The sequence below is a fragment of the Hippopotamus amphibius genome, chromosome 9, assembly GCF_030028045.1.
Source record: "Hippopotamus amphibius kiboko isolate mHipAmp2 chromosome 9, mHipAmp2.hap2, whole genome shotgun sequence".
Taxonomy (NCBI): Eukaryota; Metazoa; Chordata; class Mammalia; order Artiodactyla; family Hippopotamidae; genus Hippopotamus; species Hippopotamus amphibius.
This window is the reverse complement of record NC_080194.1, coordinates 46,623,696-46,646,578: the sequence shown is the minus strand read 5'-3', so window position 1 is coordinate 46,646,578 and position 22,883 is coordinate 46,623,696. Positions and strand designations below refer to the sequence as shown.

General features: G+C 35.1%; 1 protein-coding gene across 2 annotated transcripts in view; it reads left to right on the top strand.

Annotated features, from left to right (window-relative positions):
• GRIA4 (glutamate ionotropic receptor AMPA type subunit 4) overlaps positions 1-22,883 on the top strand; it is a 459,094-nt gene that overhangs the window by 314,747 nt on the left and 121,464 nt on the right. For both annotated transcript variants that reach the window (XM_057750476.1, XM_057750477.1), the window contains exon 6: positions 19,961-20,014. In XM_057750476.1, the coding sequence (XP_057606459.1) occupies positions 19,961-20,014 (54 nt within the window). The remainder of the gene's footprint in view (positions 1-19,960; positions 20,015-22,883) is intronic.

Genomic DNA, 22,883 nt, shown 5'->3' with positions numbered 1-22,883 from the left:
CCAGCACTGTCAGGTGTCATTCCTGACTCTCTCTATCTAATCAACATCACTCACTTTGCCTTGAGTTCACCTACAGACCAGATTCAACCAGCAATCCTCCAAAGCAGACCCAGTGGGCTCCCTCAGTAGGCACCAGAGCCCCTCCAAAATGGCTCCCCACCCCACCAGTTCCATCAGGCACCCATGGATGGTACTGATACCCCCCAAACTGGCTCCACAGAAGAGACTAGCCCTGCACATAAAAGCTTTAGTAACACTTGCAGTTGGGCCTTAGAGCCAAACTCACCAAAGGCCAGCCACATACACTAACCCTCCCACAGAAAGCCACAGCAGAAGGGCACACACAGCCAACACAGAGGATACTCCTAGAGGATCTGGCTCTGGTGACCAGTGAGACCATGCTCCTGAACCCCAAAGGACACCTTCTACACAAGGCACCTCTTTCAAGACAGAGAGATGTAGCTGATCTACCTAATACATAGAAACAAACACAGAGGGTTAGGCAAAATGAAGAGACAAAGGAATATGTTCCAAATGAAAGAACAAGACAAAATCTCAAAAAAAAAGAACTAAGTGAAATGGAGATAAGCAATCTTCCAGAGAATTCAAAGTAATGATCATAAAGATGCTAATTGAACTTAGAGGAAGAATGAAGAAACACAGTGAGAATGTTTTTACAGAGAGAACTATTTACAAAGCAATTATTGATGAGAAAGACCTGAAGACTAGCAGAAAAAGATCTTTTACAACTAAAGATATAAAGAAGGAAATCTAAGACTGGTAGCAGTGGTGGAGACACAATATAGTCCATACTCCCAGTGGGTGATCCACAAACAGGAGGATAATTACAATTGTGGCAGCAATTTTGGGAAGCTCCTTCTACCAGATGGGCACTGGTGTTAGCAAATGCTTTTTTGGAATGCTCCTCTTAGCTTATTAGTGCCAGGACCCGCCTGGTTGCCCACCAGCCTGTTGGCACCAATACTGGGATGCCTCAGGCCAAGCAGCTAGCAAGGCAGGGACACAGCTCAACCCATCAACAGGCTGGCTGCCATAGGATCCCCTGAGTCCCCATCACCCTGGGACCTGGACAAACCCACCAGAAAGCCCAGAACACAGACCTACACACCATTGTGCTGGCACTAGCCCCAAGATCCCTGGAGCCCTGCACCAGAGACCACGGGACCTGACTTTACCCACTAGTAAGCTGACACTAGCCCTAAGACCAGCCTAACTAACCACTGGCCAGGTACCAGCCCCAAAGCCCCTGGGCCCTGACACTGACCACCAGCAGGATGAAACCAACTCCAGAACATCCAAGGCTCTGCAGCTAGAGATGCTGGGACTCCACAGGACTCTTCTCTGCCTGCCAGCAGTCACCTCTAGCCCCAGGACCACCAGGCACCACCATTCAAGGGGCCAACACCAACTCTAGGACGCCTGGAGCCCTGAACCAGAGACCCCAGGGCCCACCCACCAGCAGGCCAACACCAGCTTTGGGACACCATGCATACCACAGCCAGTTCTGTCAGGAAATGGCCTTACCCACCAATAGGCAGATACAAGCTCCGGGATCCCCAGAGCTCTACAGCCAGAGACTCTGGGACCAGACTCCATCCACCACCAGACCAGCACTAGCCTTAAGACCCTCTGGGCCCCAGTCCTAGCAATCATCAGGACAACACCAGCTTTGAGACACCTTGGGCTCCTAAACCACCCATCCTGAAACCCAGCCCCACTTACGCATGGGTAAGTGCCAACTTTAGGACATCCCAGATGCCAAAGCCACCCATTTCAGGAGCTGACCTTTTCTAGCAGGAAGCCAAAACTAGTTCCAAGACACTCAGTCCCACAACCACCCACCTGAGGACTTAAATCCACCTACCAGTGTGCCAGCACTAGCCCTGAGACACCCCCTGACCAGGGCTCTACAGCCAGCCAACTCATGACCAGCCTCCACCCACCAGCTTCTGGCAACCTCTACACAAGGACCTGGTGCCAGCCATGCCTACCAGATCACCCACAGTAGTTAGCCCACCACAGCAGAAGAGCCCATGCAGCCCACAGAGGGGGAACCTCTAGACATATAGCTCTGGTGGCCAGAGGGGAGTGTTCTGCTGGGATGCATAGGACATCTCCTACAAAAGGCCACTTCTCCAAGATTGGGAAATGTAACCAACCTACCAAATACATAGAATTAAACAGATAATTAGGCAAAATGAGGTGAAAAAGAATGCGTTCCTAAAGAAAGAGCAAGAAAAACCAAAGAAGAACCTAGTGAAGTAGAGATAAGCAATCTACCCAATAAAGAGTTTTAGGTAGTTATCATAAGGATGCTCAAAGAACTTAAGATAAGAATGAATGAACACAGTGAGAATTTTAATACAGAGTTAGAAAATATAAAAAGGTACCAACCAGAGTAAAGAATACAATAAGTGAAATAAAAATACACTAAAAGGAATCAACAGTTAATTAGATGATACAGAAGAATGGGCCAGAAATACAGTGTAGTGGCCGTCACTGAAACTGAATAGAAAAAAGAATTTTTAAAAATGTGCACAGTTTAAGAGATCTCTAGGACAATATCAGGCATACTAACATTCACATTACAGGAGTCCCAGAAGGAGAAGAGAGAAAGGGACAGGAAACATATTTGAAGACATAATAGCTGGAAATTTCCCTAACCTGAAAGGAAACAGACATCCACGTCCAGAAAGTACAGAGTCCCAAACATAATCAACACAAAGAAGACCACACTGAGACACACTGAAATCAAAGTGGCAAAAATTAAAGATAGAGAATATTAAAAGCAGCCAGGGAAAAGTAACAAATTATGAACAAGTGAACTTCCATAAGGCTATCAGCTGACTTTTCAGCAGAAATTCTGCAGGGCAGAAGAGAGTAACACAGTATATTTAATGTAATGAAAGAGTAAAACATGCAACAAAGAATACTCAGCAAGTCTTTCATTCAGATTTGAAGGAGACATTAACAGTTTTATATACAGTTTTAGATCACAAAATAGTCCACAAAAATGTCTCAGTAAATTTCACAAGATTGAAATTACATCAAACACATTTTCCAACACAATGCTATGAGACTAGAAGACAGGCAAAATCTAAGAGTTCAGCACCACAAAACCAGCTTTACAAAAAATGCTAAAGAGACTTTTCTAAACTGAAAAGACCACAACTAGAAATATGAAAATTGTGAAAGGAAGATTTCATTAGTAAAGGTAAATACACAGTAAATATAGTAAACCAATCATGTATAAAGCTAGTAGGAAGGTTGAAAGACAAAAGTAGTAATATCATCTATGTCCACAATAAATAAGGAATATACAAAACAAAAAGATGTAAAATATGATGTCAAAAGCACTAAACATGGACAGGAGAGTAAAAATTCAGGGTTTTTAAAATGCATTTCTGCTTAAGAGATTAGCAGCTTAAAATAATCACGTGTAACTATGTGAATCACTATATACAAACCTCCCGGTAACCACAAACCAAAAATCTGTAATAGAAATACACGTTAAAAAAAAAACCCAGAAAAGAGCCCAAGCATTACAATAAAGATAGTCATTGAGAATAGGGGAAATGAGAAGATGGTCAAGGCAAATTGGAGACAGATTATGAAGGGCCTCACAGGGTTTACTAAGTAGTTTTAAATTCATCATAGCATTTAAGTACCATTGGATGTTTTTAAACTCACCGACTTTGTGTTTTAAAGTGATTATTCTTGTGACAACTTAGAGAATGGACTGCAAAGCAGATGAACTGGTGACTAAGTCGAGTACCAAATGAGTAATTGTTCCTAATCTTTATTTTTTATGTTTCATTTTACCAGTATGTAATTTCATTTATTTGACACCTACATAACAAATATTTATTGTGTGCCTATTATAAGCCAGGCAATGTCCTAAGTTCAATAAAATTCCCCGCACCATGAAGCTTATACTTTAGTGGGGAAACCACACAATAAACAAGTAAATATGTAATGCCAAGTAGTGATAATGAGAAATTATTTATCAAATGTTCTTATACTTTGCCAAGTACCATGATATGTGCTTAATTTAGGAATTCATAATCATTATTTTTGTTAAGATTTTGAGAAGTTTGACTGGGGTTTAATTTTTTTTCTTTTGGAAATTTTCACAGTATTGTCAGTTAATAGAATATAATTCTTTAAATTTTGACTGTCCTTTGTATAATATGGATAAAATAACCACCCAGTGAACTTGCTATGCAAACATTACATGTCAGCACCAAAGAGGAGAATCTCATTTAATAGGGAGAGGCATATTTTTCCTGTCTTTTCTCTTATGATGTTTCATTTTTTTGTTTTTAATAATAATTTTGGAATTAGTCACTTGAACAAATGTAAAGGGTTTACTCAGAAGAGTTTTTCTTCATTTATTAAGATAGGGTATCTGCTTACATCTATATTCTCTCTCTGAATCCACTTCACAGAAACATGGTATTCCAGTGCCAAACTATTTGAAGTATGGCAAAACAGGTCAAATTCAAAGAAACATCCTGCTGAAATTAAAGTAAAGAAAATAATTATTTTTGTAAATAAACTTACATATTTAATTACAATTTCATCTGTAGAATATAATTATAAATATGCAAATTTTAAAACTCATGGTGAAAAATGTTACTAGCTGAAATTATTAGTGAGCTGCTATCACAAAAATTATGGACATAACTTCTCTTAAATATGCCTCAAATGGTTTAGTTGAGTTATTATTGTGGGTAAAGATGATCAACACTGAAGAGAAATAAGAAAGTGCTGCTAAAACAACTGAAGTCTGAAATATATGTGGAAGTTAAAGAAAGAGATGAGTGAAGAGTAATGCTACAGGAAGGATATCCTTAAACAACTTTTTAAAACATTTTACATAACTTCATACTCCATTTGGCTCTTGGGATTTCAATGCACATTAGCATATTAAAGCCTCTAAAAATTCCTACAACAAAGAAATCTCTTAAACCTTATTTAAGTTATTGTTTCTAGCAAATGTGGTGACAGAAGCACTTTTTTTTTCAAGTACCTCTTTACATTTCATTTGCCTAGAAAATAAGGAAAAACATGATAACATATTTCCAAAAAAATAAGGGAAGTTTTGAACTAAGAAAAGTAAGAGGTGAAAGAATGTTTAGATGATAATATTTCAAATAAGTATGATAAAGGAAAGAAATACAAAAGTAAGGGGATAGTGGTGGGAACATTATAAGTTAACACAAGTATCCCATTATCAGTGATTCACACAGTTCTCAACACTGGAGAGTCACAGAATCTTAGATCTTCATGTTAACTGGATTTAGAAGGTATCCATTCCATGAAAAATATATTCTTGTGGTGCTTATGCTAGGCCATGTTTGAACAGTTTGCTTTCATCTTGAACATATTTGATACATAATTTGGCAAATATTCCTTCATACATCCCTTTAAAACATATGTGACAATATGTGACATTTGAACATAATTTGTATTCCCATCATCACTCCCCCCTCAAGTTTTCTTTATAAACCAACATAGATATTTATTCATTGGTGATATATCTAGTTAGGGAGATATCAAGAAATGAGATATTCTGATTAGTACAAAGTTATCTCTGCATACTACAATTTATGGAGTTCCCATTTTCAAAGAAAACACCATAAAATGTATTTAACACAGAACTGTACTCTACATAGTTTAACCTTTAATTGATCATTTTGAGCTTGTCACATAAATAAAATTATATATTGTATTGAGTTAGATTTGCAGTAAATTTAGCATATAAATTTGAACTATCATTTAAAATAAACAGCCAGTAAAGTACAAGCTATATGATACTGAATCCAAGTTATTTAAGCTTTGCTGCTAATCAGCTTTTTTATAGATAAATGAAGAATTTGCAAACCTAGGTTTGGGTGTGTTATATTTTACCTGATAATTCCATCTTTGTGTCCCTGCCCCAGTCTGGTGTAAAATGAAATTAAGAACACTTCACATGTACGTTGTTATTCAATTAAGCAACATGTTCAGATAGATTATTTGAAGAAAAGGAACTTTCTTTCTTTCATTATGAGAAAACTTTTTTTTTTGTCATAAACAAGTTTGGCATTCATCCAATATCTAATGTGATTTAAAAAATGTTACTCTCATAAATATGCTTTATTCATTTTTCTCTTGTGAAAGATATTTTAATATTGGCCACAAATATGTCATTTTTCTGAATTGCTTCGGCCTAAGGAAGACAACAGGGTGTAGTGAAAAAAGTATGAAAATTGTAGTCAAAAGACCAAGGCTGGAGTCCTACTTACATCACCTGATGACTGTATTTATTCTGTGTATTTATTTATGAAAGCAAAGAATTGTCTCTTCCGTCTACATCTCATTAAAATTACTTTTTTATATTGCTTCTTTAAAAAGTCTCTTTAAAGAGGAGCATACTACTCACTGGTTCTTTCAATCTATTATGTGCAATTCAAATTCATAATCACAATTTCCATAGACTTTTATGCCTCTTTGCAAATATTTTAAATCACTAAATTAAAATACTGTTAAAATGAATGTCTGCTAAGAGATGTTCATAGTTAATATAAGAATCATTTTAGTCAAACTTTGTGGGTATAGAATGTTAGAACTACCTTAATAAGCAGAAAGAAGAATATACTCTACAGTGTGCCTTTTCTGGAGATATTGGCAGTTACCATGATGAGATGGAGTATCATGGAGTGGAAATTAAACACCCAAATTTCAGCAGTTTCTTTTCACTCATAGTTCTAATGACCCTAATCAAATTATATTGCTTATAGGGCTCTGAGTGAGGGAGCAGTGTATATAAAGTGATCTGTGATCTGAAAGGATAGAACTGGAGAACTTTTTTAGTATTTGCAATAAAGTCAAAGAAAGAAACAAAAGCAAATGAGTACTAAGAATGGGTATCCTTAAGGTATATAAGACAGTATGAAGGAGGAAATCATGCATCAGGAATACAAAGGTACTGGTTCATTCCTATTTCCCTATATAAGAGAATAAAGATTTTGACAAATTTTAGATATCTAAATAAAGGTATTTTATGAAACTTGAGTCCTTGATTATACATAGAGATTAGGGATTCAATAAAACATAGATGTGTTATACTACAGAGATGAAAAGCTTGGGAAAATTAGCCAACAAAAGGTGTTTTTTACATTATTGATTTCACTACCACCTTGACAAAATTTTTATTTGGAAGCTGTCTTAATTTGATTTCTTCTAGAAACAGATCTTAAGACAAGGATTTATGTGTAATCAGTTGGTTTAGGAGGGGAAGAACACACTAGAAGCAGAGTGGAGAAATGCAGTCAATAAAAGATGCATTTATCTAGGAAATTATCATGTGAATGACAAGGGCTTAATCTCATTTGAAATTAGTGTAAACTAATTAGTGGAAGCTAGTGTAGAACATACATGTCAGAATCTTCTCACTTGTGGGGCAAGGGAGTTGAGAGTATTTATTCACCAGCTCCTGTCAATCATTGTATGAGGGCTGCTGAGCAGGAGGGCATCATTTCCCTGGCACTTCTAACCTGGTCTCCCCACCACCAGGGGCAAAGTGGGCTTTAGACACCAGAGAAGATCCTGAGTCAAAGAAATTCAGTGGCTGGCAGTCAGAAGGTGAGCAAGTATGCATTGAAATAGTAAGAGCTAAAGCATAGGTGGAGCATCAATAGTGTCTATTACACCACCTAACAGTACAGACATTGGACTTTAAGTTTGTGCAAGATTCTAGAGCTCAAAGAAGGGTAACTCAAAATCTTTTACTGGTAGTCAGTCAGTCTCTGCTAGGAACTTCCAGTGAGAGAGAGATCACTACCTTGAGAGGCAGCCGTCTTATTATGGACAACCCTCTTCCCCTCCCTTTCCCCTAAAAAGAGTTTGTCCTAATTAGAAACTTTTACAATTTCTAACATTTCCAAGTATAGAAGAAAATGCACATATGTGTACACCTCTTTATCTTAAAATATATGAAGAGGGTTCTCATTCCCTATCTTCTCCCTGAATCTTTTCTCACACTAAATGGCCTTAGTTCTTTTTGATCAGGGATTCCTTACTTTCCTCTCCCTACCTGTGCATCATACTGAGGGCCTGCTGTTATCTTACAAGTTGTAGTTCAAGTCTGCAGGTTGTTTGCAAAACTCCTTTGCCTTATGTCTTACTTTGATGGAATTGAAGTAAACTAAGAAAACTAAAGCTTTTGTTTTTATCAATAATAATATAATTTGAAGCATCTTGAAAATCAACATTCAGGGGACCTTTGGAACTTTGGGATGTCTATAGAAAAAAAGTTTTAGTGACAGTGACTGCTTTCATGATAATGTTTCCAACATTGACCAAGCATCATGTCCCTATCACCACCAAATATGTTTTACTATTTTCTCCATGTCACTGAATTCTCTGGAGTGTAATAACAATGAAAAATTCCTGGGAGAGGAATTTCCATGTGATTTGTGAAATCAAATTAAAAGGAAAACCAAAGTCATTCATACTCAAGTGTGCCATTGTATATCTTTAGCTTAAAGAGAGTGCTCAATATAATGATCATAGCTTTGTAATAATAGTTTGAGTTAATATCAGCTCTTATCTAGAAAGACATCTGAGTGCTTTATAAGTCATTGAAATATAAAGAATTAACATCAGATTGTGGATTGAAGGCCAAACTATCATTCATTTGGGAGTATCAAACTGATCTTAATATACTAGTGTTTGTGACATTTATATCCTCATTAACTTCTTTATTCATCCATTCAACTGATATTTTTATTTAGTACCTTTAATATCTTTAAAACTACCTTATTCTTCTAACCAAGTGATACAACTTCTCCTTAAAACCCACAATGCTCCCTTTACTCTGCTCTGCATTTCTGTTTAAGTCTTATACCCTTATCAGGTAAACACCCTTATAACAGCTGCACTGACTTACTTTATAGTCCTTGAATCTCCTTACCCTAAACTTGTACATAGGTAACATTTATTAAATTAAATTTATTTAAAGGTGGGATCAAGATGGAAGTGTCCTGGATCCATTTTTCCCAAATTAATAAATGAATAAATATTTAGAAGTCACATTCATAAAGACTGATTTAAGGCATAATTTGTTTATAAAACAATTGTTGGGATCCCACCTGGGGTTAACCATGTTAATATACCTAGACCTAATTTTAGAACTGGCTCATTTGACCAGCACCAAAGATACTTCTAAACAACTGTTTCCTAAAAAACAAACAAGAAAAAAGTATTTAAAGGAATCAGTCACTTTTTGTAAGCATTTTATTCTTGTAAAGATCAACTCCTTTGAAAGAGTATGATCAATGTAACTTGTATATCCTTCTTAACCTATTCTTTAGAACTCTAAACAGACACTTGATCATTATTCTGTCTAGTTGCATCCTCTGTGCATATTCCTACTCCTACATTTTTCTGTCTCTATGAAAGGCCATAATTAATTATTGTAATCAAGTCTTCACCTTAGGCATTGTTTTCTCTTAACAACTTAGCCAAACACACTTGTATGAGCATAGTGCTATTTTATATTGATGTCTTTCACCTCAAGCTGTTTATTTTCCCTCTTTATAAAAGAATAACATCAGAAATACAGAGACACAATGGTCTGCATCAAAATCAAGTCACTCAGATTTGTTTTTTGTTTTTTTTATGGGATATTCTTCACTTTGATTGTGATGATGAAAGTCATGAAAACCATACCCATGATATTGTCAGTTTTACATAATCATCTAAAAAAAAAAAAAACTTTAGACAAATGACACTCTAGGTGTAGGACACTTTACTATGGAGTATAAATTAGTTAGCTGTTTTTTTGGTTTTTTTTTTTTTTCACAAAGAAATTTCCATCTACTGATGGATGCTTGGCAGCGGGACCAAAATCTGACCTTACACCATGGCCACACTAGGTTAGGAGTGTTCAAAGGCAATGAGGCCTTCATAACAGTTTGTCTAGCACATTTGTTTTTTCTCATCCAGGATCTGCCTCAACAAAAATGGTATTCTCTCTAGCATCAACAGCCAGGTAAATAAATCTTCAGATCTCTGGTCCTTGAGTTCTCAGTTTCCAGAATATTGATGCATATCAAGTTCTGCAAGGCCTTTTCTGCCAGGATTATGTCACTTTCAGTTCTTCATGGCTTTTTTAAGTCCTCACCTCTTGAAAATAGATTTCATAAGCTTTAGTTTATTATAGCTCTTTGCTAGGCAATCTAGAACTAAGAGTGATTTCTTCATGGGGACACCTAGTGCAGGATTTCCACTGGTTCCACATCGTTTTAACATTTGCAAGTGTTTATACTTTAAAATGAATTTAAAGGAAATCAGAGGTTATTGACTACAGCCACACAAAAATTGCAAACTGAGAAAGAAGAGGCAGCATGAGTATGGGGGCTTAAAGAGAGTGCATAAAAGGCTTAAATAGCCACACCAGAGAAAAGTTATAGTGAATCACCAAGAAATAAATAATGGATTGCCAAGTGGCAACAATCCCTGCTGAGATCAAAGGACAGGAATCTCTAGTATGACTCAAAAATAGAGTATGCAGTTTCCCAAATGAGTACCAACCATCCTTGATAATTATCATTGCACAAACTGTACATGAGATTCCCAGAGAATAAGAGAGCTCCAGTCTGCTCAGCCCATGCTAAATCACTCCAGTTTACATTACCCAATAACATGAGTAATTAAATTGTTTATTTACCAAACTTTCTTTGTACTCCAATCTTTATTGCTTGTCCTCATCTTTATGGTGAGATTTGCAAGGGAAGTTCAGTTTTAGAAAAATTATGTACTACAAAATCTGGCAATATAAAACATGTAGATATGCTGTGTAAAACATTACAAATGCATAGCTAGCTTCCAAGGAAGTAAAGAAAATCTTTAGGGGTCAAGAATGAAAGATGACTACACTGAAGGAAGTTAGATTGGTAGCCTGACTGGGGATTTAATGCTCACTCAAGAATAGGAACTTTGTGCTCAGTCAAGGCAGTAAGTTAGATCTTAGATCCCATATAATGCAAGACTATTGAAGGGAAACATCTCAATAAAAAGAAAAGTAGGAAAAAATCTACTCTTTAAATGTTTTCTGTCTTGGCCTGGGCTTAGTGTAGGGAGGGAGATATCTTCTGTGAGAATTTGTCATCACAGCATTCTTTAGGCAGATTGTAGTCTGAATTTATACCTCATGCCATGATCTGGGAACCTAGAAACTGGGAAATTATCATAAAAGTGGCCCTAAGGCTAATGATACCAACATTGTAGTATCTGTTAGAAGCAAATACAAAATATGTTTGAGTGGATATTTTACAGGATATTGGCTGAGAATTGCCAAGAATTGTTGAAGTACAATCCTCAAAGTCAGGAAGCACAAAAATGCTGAACTAATTAAACAAAAATTAAAAAGTAAAACTCCAAACTAATTGTAATGAAAGTGCAGAATCTTTAATACAAAGAAAAGGTCTTAGATGTAATCAAAAAGAAAAGATGAGATGAGCAGAGACTTCATTTCACCAGTAGCTATGTGTGTAAATATCTGTTTTCCAACACAATTCATATGTTCTGGATTTAAAATAGAAGAGTTGAGGAGCCAAGATGGCAGAGGAGTAGCAGGACAGCGTTCACCTTTCCCCACAAATGCATCTGGAATACATCTACAAATGGAACAATTCTCACAGAGCACCTGCTGAACACTAACAGAAGATCTCAGATACCTAAGAGGACAAGAAAGATCCCCACATAACCAGGTAAGAAAAAAGAAAGAAGAAGGGAAAAAGAAGAGGAGAGGAAGTGGGACAGAACCCATGCCTCTGGGGGAAGCTGAAGGAGAAGAAAAGTTCCCACATCTGGAGAAGTCCTCTCACCAGCAGGGAGATCAACTGGGACAGAAGGGGAGCTTCAGGAGCTCAGAGGAGAGTGCAGTAATCTGTCTGGTAGGCAGGACAGAGTGAGACCTACACAAAAGGTCCAAGTCACAGCTCTGTATATCCCAACCTGAAACACGTGTCTGCTGTTGTAGATGGGACATGGGTGCTGGAACAGCAGACCCAGGAAGAGTACTGCTGTTGTCTGTGAGGAGACAGCCTGAGGGGATGGGAAAGATGAGCTCTGCAACTGGGAATACTCCAGGAGGAAACCCAGACCTCCAGGCTGCCTAAAGTCTTACTAAGCTCACAGACACACCAAAACACACCCCTTGACATGGCCCTGACCACAAGAGGTACAAGACCGAACTCCACTCATCAGAAGGCAGGTATCAGCCCACCCTATCAGGAAACCTGCACAAATCCCTGAACCAAACTCACCCATCAGGGGGCAGACACCAGAAGAAAGAGGAACTATGACCCCCAAAGCCTGCAGAAAGGAGACCAAAACACAGTAAGGTGGCCAAAATGAGATAAGAGAAATATGTTACAGATGAATGAGCAAGATAAAAAACTACAAGAAAAACTAAATGAAGAGGAGATAGGCAATCCATTAGAAAAATAATTGAAAATAATGATAGTAAAGGTGACCCAAGATCTCAGAAAACGAATGGAAGCACAAAATTAGAAGATACAAGAAATGATTAACAAACAAATAGGAGATTTAAGAAACATACAGAGATGAACAACATAATAACTGAAAGGAAAAATACATACACTATAAGGAATCAATAGCAGAATAACTGAGGCAGAAGAAGGAAAAAATGAGCTGGAAGACAGTGGTGGAAATCACTGCCAAGAGCAGAATAAAGAAAAAAGAATAAAAAGAAATGAGGACAGTCTAAGACCACTAGAACAACACTAAACACACCAACATTTTTATTATTGGGTTCCCAGAAAAAGAAAAGAAAGAGAAAGGCCCTGAAAACATATTTGAAGAGATTATAATCAAAAACTTCCCTAACATGGGAAACAAAATAGTCACCCAAGTCCAGGAAGCACCAAGAGTCCCATACATAATAAATCCAATGAGGAATATGCCAAAACATATATTAACCAAACTAACAAAAAGTAAATACAAAGAAAAATTATTAAAGGCAACAAGGGAAAAGCAACAAATAACATACAAGAGAATTCTCATAAGGTTATCAATTGATTTTTCAGCAAAAAAATGCAAGCTAGAAGGGAGCGACATGATATATTTAAAGTGATGAAAGAGAAAACCCAAAAATCAATAATACTCTCCCCAGCAAGGCTCTTGTTTGGATATAACAGAGAAAACAACAATGTCACAGACAAGCAAAAGCTAAGAGAATTCAGCAACACCAGAATAGCTTTATAAAAAATACTAAAAGAACTTCTCTATGAAGGGGGTAAAAAAAGAGACCACAATGAGAAACAAGAAAATTACAAATGTGAAGCTCACTGTTAAAGGCAAACATACAGTAAAAGTAGGAAATCATTCACACAAAATATGATATTAAAACCAGCAACCATAAGGAGAGTACAGATGCAGGAAATGGAAATTGCATTTGAAATTAAGAGATGAGCAACCTAAAACAACCTGGTACAAAATCACATATATCGAAACCACATGGGAAATGCAAACCAAAAAACTACAATAGATACACGTAAAGAAAGGAAAAAAGCAACCAAATGCAACACAAGTTGGTCATCAAACCACAAGGGGAGAGAACAAAAGAGGACGGGAAGGAACAAAAACAAACCCAAAACAATTAAGATAATGGCAATAGGAACATGCATATCAATACTTACCCTAAATGTTAATGTCTTAAGTACTTCAAACAAAAGACATAGACTGGCTGAATGAACACAAAAACAAACCCATGGGAACCTTCTGTATAGCAGAGGGAGCTCAGATCATTGTTCTGTGATGACCTAGATAGGTGGGATGGGGGGTTGGAAGGAGATCCAAGAAGGAGGGGATATGTGTATACATATAGCTAATTAACTTTTTTGTACAGCAGAAACTAACACAACATTGTAAAGCAATTATAATCCAATTAAAAAGAAAAACAAAGCAAAAACAAAAAACAAAAAAAACAAAACAAGACCCGAACATATGCTGTCTACAAGAGACCCACCTCAGACTTAGGGATGCATACAGCCTGAAAGTGAGGGGTTGGAGAAAGGTATCCCATCCAAATGGGAATCAAAAAAAGCTGTAGTAATTATACTCATATCAGACAAAATAGACTTAAAATGAAGACTGTTACAAGAGACAAGGAAGGACACTGCATAATGACAAGGGGATCAGTCCAGACAGAATATATAACACTTATAAATATTTATGCACCCAACATAGGAGCACCTCAATATATAAAGCAGATGCTAACAGCCATAAAGGGGGAAACTGACAGTAACACAATAATAGTGGGAGACTTTAACACCTCACTTATACCAATGGACAGATCATCCAAAAATAAAATTTAATGAGGAAACACAAGCGTTAAGTGACATATTAGACCACATAGGCTTTCATATTTATTTAACATTCCATCAGAAAGCAGCAGAATACACTTTCTTCTCAAGTGCACACCAAATATTCTCCAGGCTAGATCATATCTTGGATCACAAATCAAGCCTCAGGAAGTTTAAGAAAATTAAAATCATACCAAGCATCTTTTCGGTCAACAATGCTATGAGGTTAGAAATCAATTACAGAAAAAAAAAAAAAAACTGTAAAAAACACATGCACATGAAGGCTAAATAATATGTTAATAAGCAACCAATGGATTACTAAAGAAATCAAAAAGGAAATTAAAAAATGCCTAGAGACAAGACAATATAAAACCTATATAGCATTTAGAGACAGAGCAAAAGCAAGTCTAAGATGGACGTTTATAGCAATAGAATCTTACCTCAGGAAACAAGAAAAATCTTAAATAAACAATCTAATCTTACACCTAAAGCAACTAGAGAAAGAAGAAGAAACAAAACCCAAAGTTAGTAGAAGGAAAAAAATTATAAAGATCAGAGCAGAAATAAATGAAATAGAATTGAGGAAAACAACAGCAAACATCAATGAAACTAAAAGCTTGTTCTTTGAGAAGATAAACAAAATTGATAAACCAGATTCATCAAGGAAAAAAGGGAGAGGTTTCCCTGGTGGAGCAGAGGTTAAGAATCTGCCTGCCAATGCAGGGGACACAGGTTTGAGCCCTGGTCCAGGAAGATCCCACATACCACAGAGCAACTAAGGCCATGTGCCACAACTACTGAGCCTGTGCCCTAGAGCCCATGAGCCACAACAAGAGAAGCCACTGCAAAGAGAAGCCCACACACTGCAATGAAGGGTAGACCCTCTCACCATAACTAGAGAAACCCTGCACACATCAATGAAGACCCAACACAGCCAAAAATAAAAATAAATTAATTAACAAATTAAAAAAAAGGGGAGGAGATAATCCAAAACAATAAGATTAGAAATGAAAAAGGAGAAGTCACAGCAGACACCACAGAAACACAAAGGATCATAAGAGAATACTACAAGTACCTATATGCCAATAAAATGGACAATCTGGATAAAATGGACAAATTCTTAGAAAGGTGCAAACTTCCAAGACTGAACCAGGAAGAAATATAAAATATGAACAAAAAATTACAAATAATGAAATTGAAACTGTGAATAAAAATCTTCCAACAAATGAAAGTCCAGGACCATATGGCTTCAAAGGCAAATTCTATCAAACTGTTAGTGAAGAGTTACCACCTACCCTTCTGAAACACTCCCAAAAAGTTTCAGAGGAAGGAACACTCCCAAGCTTATTCTACATGGCCACCATCACCCTGATACCAAAACCAGACAAAGATATCATTAAAAAAAAGAAAATTATGGGCCAATATCACTGGTGAACATAGATGCAAAAATCCTCAGCAAAATACTAGCAAACAGAATCCAACAACACGTTAAAAGGATCATACACTGTGATCAAGTGGGATTTATTCCAGCAATACAAGGATTTTTCAATATATGCAACTCAAACAATGTGATACACCATATTAACAAATTAAAGAATAAAAACCATATGATCATCTCATTAGATGCAGAAAAAGCTTTTGTCAAAATTAAACATCAATTTATAATTAACACTCTCCAGAAAGATGACATAGAGGGAACTTACCTAACACAAAAATATGCTATATACAGCAAATCCACAACAAACTTCATTCTCAACAGTGAAAAACTGAAAACATTTCTTATAAGATCAGGAATAAGACCAGCCTGTCCACTCTCAACACTTTTATTCAATATAGGTTTAGAAGTTCTAGCCATGATAATTAGAGAAGAAAAAGAAATAGAAGTAATTCAAATCAGAAAAGAGGTATAAATGTCACTGTTTGTAGATGGCATGACACTATACATAGAAAACCCTAAAAATGCCACCAGAAAACTGCTAGAAATCATCAGTGAATTTGGTAAAGTTTCAGGGTACAAAATTAATACAGAGAAATCTCTTTTATTCCTATACACTAATAACAAAATATCAGAAAGAGAAATTAAGGAAACAATCCCATTTATCCTTGCATCAAAAAAGAATAAAATACTTAGGAATAAACCTACCTAAGGAGGCAAAACACCTGTACTCAGAAAACTATAAGATACTGATGATAGAAATCAAAGATGACATGAGCAGATGAAGAGATACACCATCTTCTTGGACTGGAAGACTAAATATTGTGAAAATGACTATATTGCCCAAAGCAATTTACAGGTTCAATGCAATCCCTATCAAATTACCAATGGCATTTTTCCCAGAATTAGAATAAAAAATTTTACAGTTTGTATGGAAACACGAAAGACCCTGAATAGCCAAAGCAATCTTGTGAAAGGAAAATGCAGCTGGAGAAATCAGGCTCCCCGACTTCAAACTATACCAAAAAGCTACAGTCATCAAAACAGTATGGTACTGGCACAAAAACAGAAATATACTTGAATGGAACAGGATAGAAAATCCAGAGATAAACCCATGCACTTATGGTAACCTAAACTATTGACAAAGGAAGTGAGAATATACAATGAAGAAAAGACAGTCTCTTCAATAAGTGGTGCTAGGAAAACTGGACAGCCACATGTAAAAGAATGAAATTAGAACACTCCTTAACAACAGACAGAAATAAATAAACTCAGAATGGATCAAAGACTAAATGTAAGAGTGGATACTACAAAACTCTTAGAGGCAAACATAGACAGAACACTCTCTGTCATAAATCACAGCAAAATCAAGAAACAAGTGAGACCTAATTAAACTTAAAAGCTTTTGCACAGCAAAAGAAACCATAAATGAAACCAAAAAAGACAACACTCAGAATGGGAGAAAATACTTGCAAATGAAGCAAACAACAAGGGATTAATCTCCAAAATATACAAACAGCTCATGCAGCTTGATATTAATAAAAGCAAATACCCAATCAAAAACTAGGTGGAAAATCTAAATAGACATTTCTCCAAAGAAGACATACAGATGGCCAAAAAAAACATGAAAAGATGCTCAACATAACCAATTATTAAAGAAATGCAAATCAAAACTACAATGAGGTATCACCTCACACTGGTTATAACGGTCATCATCAAAAGACCTAGAAACAATAAATGCTGGAGAGAGTTAAAAAAAGGAACCATCCTACACTGTTGGTGGGAATGTAAATTGGTACAGCCACTATGGAGAACAGTGTATATGTTCCTTAGAAAACTAAAATCAAGCTATCATATGATCCTACAATCCCACTCCAGGGCATATATCAGGAGAAAACCATAGTTTGAAGAGATACATGCACCCCCATCTTCACTGCAGCACTATTTACAATATCCAGGACATGGAAGCAACCTAAATGTCTATCAATAGAGGAATGGATAAAGATGATGTGATAAGGGAATATTACTCAGCTATAAAAAGAATGAAATAATGTAATTTGCAGCAACATGCTTGGACCTAAAAATTGTCATACTGAGTGAAAATAAGTCAGACAGAGAAAGCCAAATATCATATGATATCACTTACACATGGAATCTTTAAAACTGTACAAATGAACTTATTTACAAAACAGAAATAGTGTCACAGATGTAGAAAACAAACTTATGGTTACCTGGAGAGAAAAGGGGAAAGGGACAAATTGGTTGATTGGGATTGACATATACACACTACTATATATAAAATAAACAACTAGTAAGGACATACTGTATAGCACAGGGAACTCTTCTCAATACTCTGTAATGACCTATATCAGAAAATAATCTACAAAAGAGTGGAAACATTATATGTATAACTGATTCCCTTTGCTGTACAGTAGAAACTAACACAACATTTTGAATCAAATATACTGCAATAAATTTTTTTTAAAAATTGAGTTAGAACCCGTGGGGAGAATAGATTTGTAGGAGGGGAAGAGCAGGTGGGAATTTAAAAAGAGGGGATTTACATGAGTCCAACTTAGCTCTTGTTAAAAATTAACCAAGGAGTGAAGTAGAATGTAAACAGTGTCAGTTACTGCATCTATTGTCCTCCAAGTGTTTTCCTTTTTAACAGTAAATAAGATAGGTTGTTTCTGATGCTAGCCAGTGTGCAAGGTGTCAATATTGTACAAATTAACCCCGACCTCTCAGAAGTAAAATTTGCACCTGCATCAAAGTGTGGTTATGAGGAATGAATTAGAATGAAAATGAGAACCACACCACAACTCTGTAGTTCACAAATATTGCTTGAAATAAGCTGGTATTTACTAGCAGTAATTCTCACAATGAATGTCTCTGTGAAGTTCTGTTGAAACATTTCTGTGACTATCTAAACACTTCATTAAATTGAATTTTTTTAGTAATTAAACATGTAATACTTACACAGCAACCTTTAAAATACTGGGTATCACCAATACTTTAATTGTGCCAAGCTGTGCAAGCTTCAGAATAAATCTGCTTCCGCTCTCTTGAAAAAAATAATAATCAAATAAAATAAATAAAATATAAAATAAAATATAAAATAAAATAACATAAAATGGTTTTCCTGCATTTCATACACAACTAATTTACAAAAAAAATTATTTTAGAAAATATTAAAATGCTAAAAACAATTCAATTTTTTCTTTAATGACAAAAGTATTTGAAAATCTTTCATTGTGCTGTTACATTTGAGGACACCAATGAGGTTACAAAGCTGCTCATTAGTAACTGTCATCAGATTTACTCTAATTAAAGGAATTTTTAGTTTTACAAAATACGAATTTTAATTTCTCACACAGAAATAAAGTTGTACTTTTTAAAAACTTCAATTTCCTAAAACTTCTTAGTTTCTAATTTTCTAAACATTCCTAAAAACATTCATAGAAGAAAATAAATCTAGAAGAAGGAAAAGTCTCAAGTTTGTTTTGTCCTTTTTATTATAATAAAATATGGCTATATCCATATGCAGATGAGCTAACTTAGTATGCTGTGGTATCAGAGGTATCAAAAACCAGAGATTGTGCCTTAAAAAAATTTTACTTGCTTTTCAGGACAACAATCCATTCTACTTGTGTAAAATCATTCTCACCAGTTGAAGACAGCTAACAGTCTATTGTGAATTCCTATAAATTATCAATAAATTAAGTACACCTAAATCCTTTGGGAAAAAACAGTTTTGTTTCTCATGTTAAAGTATTATTTTTTAGAAATATATGTAAAATATTGGTTTGTTTCATAATATTGTCATTCTGTTTGAAGGGATTATAGCAAGTAGTTTTCTGAACAAGATATAATGAAATGATTGGTCATTTGTACAGTGTGATTGAAATTATAGGGTTTTTTTTTTTACTTCAACCACCTTAATTTTTAATATGGCTTATGAACTTCTTCTAATTAGGATAAATCACTTTTATAAGAAAAACTATATCATTTTCTCATCACGTTCCCATGTGGAATTATGCTAGGATAGGTAAAATTCTGTATTTTAAAAATATAAGCATTCAGTAAAGTTAAATTGGTTTTCTTATATTTCCTTATATCTTCACAGATTGTGAGTGTTGGAAAGCATGTTAAAGGCTACCATTATATCATTGCAAACTTGGTAAGAACTCTTTATTTTCTATTTTTCATAAGAAGTGCTCAGACATTCAAGATTATGTTAATTGTGCCTTAAAATAATGCTCTAATAAATTATTAAACTACATTACTTACTAAGGTTTTTATAACTTATAGGATAGTACTTTTATGTGTCCACAAAAAATTAATTAATGGTCAATCTAAGAAAGAAATAGAAATTTTAATTTAAGCCTACCTGAGGATTATCACCTAGGAGATAATCTTTCAGAAAGCTGTGAGGACTGTTCTGACCATTAGAGGTCAAAGCAGCAAGATTTTCTGCAAAACTTAGAGGTCAAAGTGTAAGTTTTTGAGATAAAGGGTTATGCATCAAAGTAACATATTGACAGTTTACATAGTCCAAAAAGGCAATAGTGGGTCATTGTGACCCCTTACTGGATTGAGAAAGGAATGTTATCTCATAAATAGTTACCTTGCTGGTGCCAGGAGGAAATTGCTTTTTTTTTTTTTTTTTGAGTAGGCATTCCTGTGTCTTCTGAGGGGATCTATCAAATGTATTAAAGTATAATGCAGATGCACAATGCACACTAAAGGGGAGGAGATAGTAGCTCAAATGGCAGAGAAAATTTTATGTTAAATTTTTCTTGTCCTGCCTGAAAAACAGGCATTAATTGTAGTGATCATTCTATTTCTAATTCAATGTATTTTGATGCAGATTAGCTTGTTATCTGCCAAAGTCCCATTTAAAACTAATTATAATGTTTGTTTTACTATTATATTACTTGGCAAATTAAATAATGGCCTTTTCTCTGTGTAAATGATAAATATGCTACTCTATAGATAAAGATTGCCAATACTTAGGGGTATTACAAGAATGATTAAAACTGATGACCTTTTTTTTTTTTATTTTATGAAAAACAAGTTTGAAATGGCTTTTTAAGGAAGTCTTTTGTTGGGAGTAATGCAAATTATTTTAATTATGCCAACTTTTCACATGCATATAAATGTTTATTGAACATGATACAGGCATTAGTATAAAATTCTTAAAGGCACAAGGGCAAATCCTTTTAGATTTCTTGGCAAGGCTCAACTATTTCTTGTTAACTTTGCAAGTGTGGGGGAAAACTGACCATGAAGAGGGCCATTCTCCTTGATTTCTTAGAGTATCATCTGCCCTAAGGGCTTGATCTCGAAAGTCATTTATCCTAGAGAAGTTAAGAATGTGTTCTTCCTTTTCTCTTTTCCCACCAAATATTTCTTTGGGGAGGATTTTATGCTTCAAGCAGGAAAAGAACAAAAGGCTGCAAAAGAGATTCATATTCATCCACTCTTTTCATGTGGCAAGTGGTCCATCACACTTTGAGACAGGAATTTTAAGTCTTTAATGTGCTATGTTTCACTATGGAGTTGAGATATTAAAATGTGGTAATAAACTGTAAAGTCTTATTATATTGTGTTTCTTGAATAAAGTATAATTTTGTCACTTAATATTATCATGAAAATACTGAGAAATTTTGACTTGTTTTTTCCATTGCTTTTAGTAGGCCCATAGTCTGGATGTTTTAACATATTTTATAAAAATATGAATCTTAAAGTGAATATACCCTGATATTTATCACCATAAGAGAAAAAGAGAGACACATTGATATGACATATAATGTCACAATGACATTATACAAGGAGACACTAGCAAATAGAGGGTGTTAATAACATCTATTCTTTCCAAACAATGGAATACAGAAAGAAAAAAAATAAAATATGTTACAGATTATCATGCCAGAAAGGAATTGCTGACATTGACAAACCAATACAAAATTAAAAGAATTAATAGTTATAACATCCTAATGGGTATAACAACCTGTATTAAACAACCCTAGTAGATGGCATCATATATGTTATCTATATAATGACTAATATGATGAATTTGTCTAGACTAGGAGAGGTGGCTATTTTATCTAGTGAGTAGAAACCAAAAGAGAGATTCAAGAAAAATTTTAAAAAATGGGAATATTTTCCAAACAAAAGAAGATAAGTCTCCAGAAAAAAATCTTAATAAAATGGAGATACGTGATTTACCCAATAGAGAGTCAAAATATTAACAGTCATAAAGATACTTACAGAGGTCAGGGGAATAATTAATGAAAAAAATGAAAATTTTAACAAAAAGCCAAAAAATACTTAATACCAAAAAGAAGTCATAGAGCTGAGGAATACAATAACTTAACTGAAAAATTCACTTTAGGGGTTAAACAGCAGATTTGATTAAGTAGAAGAAAAAAATCAACTAACTTGAAGACATGCCAGTGGAATTCATTCAATCAGAGAAAGCAAAAAGAATGAGGAAGAATGAAGATAGCTTAAGGGACTTATGATATACCATCAAATGAATCAACATATGCATTATAGAGGTCCCAGAAGGAGAAGAGATAGAGAAAAGGTCAGAACCCATGTGCAAGAAATAATGGCTGAAAACTTTCTTAACCTGAGGAAAGAAACACACATCCAGATCCAGGAAGACAAAAAAATACCAAATAAGCTTAATCTAAAGAGATAAACAGTGAGACATATTATAAAAGTAAAGTTGTCAAAAAATGAAGAGAAAAATAAGAACACCAAGAAAAAATAAACTTTTATGTACAAGGGAACCACTACAAGACTATCATTTTATTTTTTAGCAGAAACTTTACAAACAAAAACGGAGTGGGACAATATATTCAAATTGCCAATAGGAAAAAAAATGATAACGAAGAATAATCCACCTGACAAAATTGTCCTTCAGAACTGAAGGCAGGATGAGGAGTCTTCTCAAGTGGAGATGACACATTCTTCAGAATAGATCATATAATAGGCCATAAAACAAATCTTAATTGATAGAAGATGAAAATCATATCAAG